Source organism: Maylandia zebra, linkage group LG16 (assembly GCF_041146795.1).
Source record: "Maylandia zebra isolate NMK-2024a linkage group LG16, Mzebra_GT3a, whole genome shotgun sequence".
NCBI classification, from domain to species: Eukaryota; Metazoa; Chordata; class Actinopteri; order Cichliformes; family Cichlidae; genus Maylandia; species Maylandia zebra.
The window spans coordinates 17,251,054-17,258,195 of NC_135182.1; the positions used below are offsets into that span (position 1 = coordinate 17,251,054).

The window sequence follows — 7,142 nt, forward strand, 5'->3', positions numbered from 1 at the left end:
GCATTTTGTAAGAATTTTAAATCAGAACCTTTTATTTCACTAACTTGTGTATATTATGCTAATGCAAATACAAACTGAAGATCTACATATATATTTAAGGTCAAGCTATCTAAGAGCTAACAGGGATCTTGCAGCCTTGATGACTGAAACGTAACCAGAAGCCCTCGAGTTGCTTCAGTTTAACTAGAAAACCAAATCAAAAATTAACCAAGCAGAACCTAATTTTTAGTCAAATCACCTCTGGTTCCCATGACAGCAGCATAATGTTGAGGTATTGACAGGAACAAATACTGAAGATAATCAACCAGTAGTCAAGATGCCAAAAGTTCAGAGGATTAAAGCATGATGCACTTTTCTTTGAACAACTCTATGTGGGTTGAGTCCCCACTGGCATCATATGTTGATGCTGCCCTCTGGTGGTCATGTTGAGCATGAGGTTACTTTACAACAGAGACAAATAAGATGTGATGAATCAGTTGCCAGTTTGTGGCAGTTTTTACTGAGACATATATGATTATAAAGAACAATCAATATGGCCGTTTTTTCCACAGTAAATTCAAACCAGTATTCTTTTCTTTTCAATGTCAATGTGTCTTATAAAAAGCCCAACATCAGTAACATTAAACAGTAAAGTAACATGTAAAGTTTTCTCTCGCTCCATTTTTTCTCGTCCCCTTCTAAAACAATTTATTTGGAGAAATTTTTTTAAATATACTTTACATATCTGTTAAAAAGGAAATAGTATGCTCCTCAAACAGTTGGTAACTGTATTTATTTATTTATTCATCTATTTATTTTTGCTGTGGCTTAATAAATTAGAAGTTACTAACACACATTCAGTAAATATTTTTGGATGCTGGTTTAATAACTACATTTTTGCACTAATGAGTATTTATGGATCCAGAAGAGTTTATGGACTTTTTTCTTACCAGAGGCAGCAAATTAAATATGTGCTCTGTACATTATGACTGATTATAGGAGAGGGTTATAGCTTCTGGAGCTCTTTCAGTTTTATCTGCTGTGTCTTTGCATTGTATATGCATATGTGTGTCAACTGTAATCCAAAAATGGGGGCTTTGTCAGAGACAGGCAGTAACTATATTGTTCCTCTTCTTGCAGGTAGGTTGCAGACAGGAAGCAGCAAACATTTTTTTCTTTCTTTTGCTTTAAAAAAAAGAAAGAAGCAAAAACAAGTATGAATTTATTAAAAATGCTACACAGAAAAGTGCATTTCTCACTCTTTTTTTCTTTACATCCCTCCAACCCCAAAAACAACCTCCAGGGCTGCTGGAAGACTATCCATCAGGTGTGGACCCAGATGCAGAGTGCTGTGACGTACGGTGGTACTTGAAAGCAGACAACCGTTCCCGGGGGACCCTGAAAAGAACTCACCCACCATGCCAGCACCGTACCTCCCTCAGCTCCTCAGCAGCCTGCAGACTGTGTAACAGCCGGCTCAAACTCTGCCTGCTGGTCCTTGTCCTCCTACACACTGTTGCCAGCCTCACAGCATCCCACAATGCAACAGGACTGGGCCTCCCCACCATCACGCCTCTGGAGGAGAGCCCTGCCAACGAGGAGTGATAGAGCTGCCAGGAGAAGGTGAGGTTGTTGGGGTGGGGGATTCCCTCACCATGGCAACCGATGTGGAAAAATACAGCCACAGCTGTGCAAGCGGCTGGAGCTGTACGCCTGTGGACATCCTGCAACGCTTTCTGGCAAATGGAAAATGTGGGACGCTTTGATATTAAAAGACACAGGAATCAATCAAGACAAATGAATAACTAAACAAACAGACATACCGCGGGGTTCAAACAGTCCCTTCTGTAGGGAAAGGGGACAATGCCACAGCCTTTGTTGAGAGGGAAGGTCAGCTTCCTCGTGGCTGAGTTTCTCTCACTACGCTTTTTTACACTGTGTTCCAATTATTGGTTTGTGTTGCACTGGCTAACTATGGAATAACACAATCATATTCACTTTTTAATGTTCATCCTTTGTCTTTGTTTCTGAGTCTCTCATAGAGGAAGGAAATGTGTCTGCCTCGAAATAAGACAGACAACGTGTAAAGAAAAAGAGGAATATCTTGCAAGTTTGTCTGTGTGTGCGTTTTCTAGATTTACTTGTGTGCGTGTGAGCATGTGTGTGTAAGAGAAGGAGTGTGTGTTGCGGACACAAAAGTCTACCTAACAGGCTGGTACAGCAGATGATTTTTATGGAGGCCCCCTCAGATGTCACTTAGCTCTGCCATGGTGTTTTGATGGCCACAATCTCATTAAACACCACTGACTTTTTTGAATGTGGTTCTGATGTCCATAATAAATACAGTGTTTAACGCAGGTTTACAGTTTCCCCTTAATTTGTTTTGTGAGATAACATTGACCCATTAATGTTGCTTTTAAATCCAAAATAGCAAAACCTGGCATTAGAAACCAGGACAGGACAGCCCGTTCTGTTTTTCCAATGCTTTAAATCTCAGATGAGCTCTTTTTAATACAACATGGGTCTTTTTACTAGCTTTGACCATAATTCCTTATTTTTGACTATTCAATCTAATAGGTTTGATCAAATATAAAATGTAAAATTTAGGCCATATGCATATGCACGGTTCTTTGCATTTAGGTAACTGTCATGAAGACTTCAGGTGCCAAAGAAATGGATTAGAAAATGTGCTTATCTGCTCTCCATTGTCTTTGTTACCTCAGCGAATGTTGTAGCATCATTACTACTAAGTGTCATCTTGACGAATAGAACCGACTGTCAAAACTACAAAAATGAAATCCAATTTGTGGTGAGCCAGATGAAAGCTTTAGGTTCCTATTGTGACAGGGCTGAGCCATGTCAATGACAAAATTTACAAATGATTAGAATTTTAAAAGGTTAAAAGTTTTTTAGGGGTTACTTCCAGGATTTTGGATCACTGGATTTAAAATCATCATGTTTTTAATGCAGGGAAAATATTAAGTAAACGTGAGCTGTTTTCACACTTCCACTGCAGCAATGAACTTCTCTGGACATCCGGTTACGGGGCTGCATGCAGAATGCAGATGTTCTCATTAAATAGTTCTTAACCTGCACTGTCTGGAGTTAATGTGTGAAAATGACAACAGTGATTCAAGTAAAGCAGGGTGGCGAAAAGTTCATTTTTGTCAGCTTTTTAGAGTGGATGTAAACCTGATGAATTATTATACCTGGAAAAATGATCACCTTTGTTAGTGTACACAAAAGTGTAAGATTCAGAGATCGGGCAATTTTATCTCACCAAATGAAATTAAGCCTATGCTTGTCTTAATCAAGGATATTATTTCTTATTCTAAACATACTCCTCTTGTCAGCAACATGGCTGAGCAAAGCTGACTGATGCTGGGATAAAAAAAAACATTAGATCAGTATATTTAGCACTGTTAAACCAGACATAAAAAGACTTGCTCTTTTTTAAGGTACCATCCAGTCAAATAGTGTCTGCAGCATACAAACAGCATTTAGTCTGAAGGCCGCTCCTTTCCCCTTAAGCCTTGGATCGGCTTCTTCACCTTGACGTGGGTTCATAATAAAAATGTAACAGAAATATGACTAATAAATCACTCTAGCTATGAATACTACTTGAAAACAAAAACTCAATTTGCTGTTTTCCCCTGAACCAAAACCTAACCTCAGGCTTTTTATTCAAAGGAAACACAGTGACTGGATGTTACCTTTAATGACCTTTCGTAATTTGTAAACTATAACTCCCATGCAATTATAAAAAGGATAAAATGTCAACATCTCATTAGGCACGGTAGCTCACTACCTGCAGCTACTCCGGTTTCTTACACTGTATTCCTGCTCCCCGGCCCCTTGTGCTGAGCTGGTCCCATACGACACACAGACTGACATTCCCCATCTGATAACCACAGCGCAGTTCTGACATATCTGTTGAATCCAAATGTGTATTACATGAACTGCATGTGGAGGCGCTGCAAGGTTATGAAAGCCTCTTTTGTTGATTGTCTTCAGCCCCACTCCCTGAATGCACCACATCTTATCCCAAATCGGCTCCTGTGGCATGCCCACTGTCTTGTACTTTTTCTCCTGACATGTCAAACTCCTGTCTCATTAAGTAAAGGGCTTATTAAGATATACAGATCAAACGCCATCAAAACAGACATCAAGCACATTCAAAAAGGTTGCATCCAAATTGTTAGTAGACAAAAGGTAAAAACCTGGCTCATTTATTATTACTGTTATTGTTATTATTTTGAACTCATGCGGTTTCAGTACAAAGGTATTCCGCCGGCTGCTACTGGAAAGCAGAAACAGAAACAAACACAGAGAGAGGAGCATGCCATTGTTTGTGTTTGCACCAATCACATTATCTGTGATCATCTAGGTCCGCTAACACTTTGATTTATAAATGTTGACCTGTGTGTGAAAAGAGAGGAATGGTTTGACCTTAAGGGCTGACTTCTTCTTTTGTTTCTGGTTTTATTTTTTGTCTCTTTGATGAACAAGGCTGTGAGATCAGGTACATGGTAAAGATGAGCAGATAAACAGCTTTTGCTGAATGAATTTTTTCCCCCCACTCTCGAATATGTTTATTGCTTATATGAGATGTCCAGTCTGATATCTGATGTCAACACTTTTATTATTAACCTTATATGAGGATTTAAAATTCATCATTATTCACACAATTTCTATATAATAAGTATATTGGCTTATTTTGGCACTTACTGTTTAGACCCTGCCTCAGTCTCATTACCATTGCTGCTTGCTTGAAATGCATACATAACTGTTTCATGGTCATGCGGCACGGCACACCCATGCCCATCATAAATGACTGCTTCCGGTTTCAGAACAATGCTGCTATACCATTGGCCACCACTAGATGGCAATAGATTTATTCGTTTCCACTGACACTTCTGCTAAAGACCTACCACAAAAGGTCTGACAGATACACGGAAACCAGGAAGGCAGAGCTCCATGTGTGCTGCTGTGTGCTCTTCTTTTGTTCTTATACATAGATGTAGGTTAATGTCTCTGAGTCTCTTTGGAGAGCTCATTTGTGTTTAAATGACCTCGTGGCAGTGGGACAGGTGTGGCAAACCACAGCTGTCTTTCACCACACAGGGTCTTGCAACATTACCTATATGATATTAGCTGCAGTCCTGAAGCATGCATTTTAGTGTGAAATCAGTACAGTGATTGCACATTAGATTGTGTAATAACTGTGTCATTGCCCCAAAACAGACTCTGTATTATTTGCATTTTTCCGTTCTCGTCTTAAGGAAATATTTCCCCCAAATTTCCATAACATGAAATGCAGTACAGGATGTGCAGACAGCGGTTAATGGTGCCCAAGCATAAATAAATAAAATTTAAAATACAGCATGACATAGTGCTTTTCATAATGACACATAATGGACATAAGAAGGAATACAGGGTCTGCAAGAAATGCTAGCAATACATAGATTGCCCCGCAAGTGTCATGCAAGCCTTGTCACAAGCACATGTAAAAGATGAGTCCACCTTGAAGTGTAATATGTTCAGCAGATTGTGATTTCATCCTGCCGTTAATGGCCAGCGGTCATGCTGCGATCCAGCAGCCACCAAAAGCCAACCGGCGGACACGCCTATTCAATAAACCTGCTTTCAGAAGTCACGCAGAGAACATGGTTGCTTTACACGCAGCAGAGCATCCTGACTGTGGTTGCATGGGTGCGAATGCTGTGCATATGTGTCATCTATCACACGCCTTCACACATGTTTGCACCAGGTATGGACATTTCTGTGTGCAAGATTACTTCCAAAAACAAACAAAAAAAGAATTAGATTTGACTGATGTAAATCTCTGATTTGACTTTTGTTGGTAATGCAGGCTTGCACGCAACAGTTACTCTGTGATAATTTAATTTTTTTGTATGTATTGGTTCGTCAAATTTTTTACTGCATTATAATGAGAAGAAATTGTGTAGGGTCTTATAGATTCAGACTAGATCCCAGACAATGGTCTGTAGCGATCATAGGTTATGGTCTGTCACGTTCCATTACACACTAACGTACAAAATCGAATTTTGTGTTTTACCCCTGCACATATAGAGTATTTATGCCTCTTGCCATTACCACCCTGTGCACCCACCACGAAATAATATGTACACAAATATTGCCCTCTTTCACTCTTTCTCAGCCTCTCTCTGTTTTCACAATAGTTCTGTTCTCTATCCTGTGGATCTATGCAGAAGCCCATTCCTTTTTTTGGTTGTAAATATGTTCCCTAGTATGCTGAACAATGTATGTCTCTCCTTGTGTACTTTGAGTTGATGTCATGCTGTTACTTTCTTCTTCTTCTTCTCCTTCTTCTACTTCTGATCCTTTTTTTTATTTAAGCGTCTCAGATCATCGATGTTAAAAGAGAGTGTGGTGAGGTTTAACCAATAGACTTGTCCTCAGCTTTGCAACCTTATTGTGAAAGGTTGTGGCTTTGTGTGTGCATAAGTGAATGATTTATGATTATAGAGATGAAAAAGGTTCAAAGGCATATAGAAATATCATTGCGATTATGATTATTATTATTACTATTATACTACCAGTATATTGTAATATTATAGATGCTTTAGTTCAAGTAACTTCTTTAATTTTTCTACAAACAACTTTGATGAAATGATTTATAAAACAGTCTCACAAGTCATGATCTTTTCGAAAAGTATGAAAACTACTGCTACAATGATTAAAATTGTGTTCTGATGAAAATAAATACAGACATATAATCTGTTCCTCTGTGGTGCTTTTGCATGATGTGACTTGCTTCCAATCAACGTACAAAAGTAGTGGTGAACACAACGCACTAACCATACAAAAATGATATTCAGGGTTTTAATAAAGACATAAAGACATGTTTGAAAAAGCAAGGACAGTAGGAGAAGCAAAAAACACGAGTTAACATCTAAAATCATTTCTGAACAGGCAGTTTCTACAACCTTTAAGCTGACGACACAGGCTGCAATAACAGAACTTTGCAGGAAAGTAACAGTGCTGACAGCAGCTACCTTGGCAGCACTCTGCTGATGTGTGCAGCAAAGGATATGTACACTGCTTAACAGATTAATTAGATCACCCATTGTAAGTTAATGCTACAGCTGCCCTCAGTGAATAGCATCAGTAATTTTCAA

General features: G+C 38.9%; 1 protein-coding gene across 1 annotated transcript in view; it reads left to right on the forward strand.

Moving 5' to 3' along the window:
• The window catches only part of nalf1b (NALCN channel auxiliary factor 1b), a 107,998-nt gene extending 101,269 nt beyond the window's left edge, over positions 1-6,729 (forward strand). Inside the window, exon 3 of the mRNA XM_004551363.3 lies at positions 1,283-6,729. Within this exon, the coding sequence (XP_004551420.1) occupies positions 1,283-1,584 (302 nt within the window). The 3' untranslated portion in view covers positions 1,585-6,729. The remainder of the gene's footprint in view (positions 1-1,282) is intronic.
• The last annotated feature ends 413 nt before the right edge of the window (positions 6,730-7,142 follow it).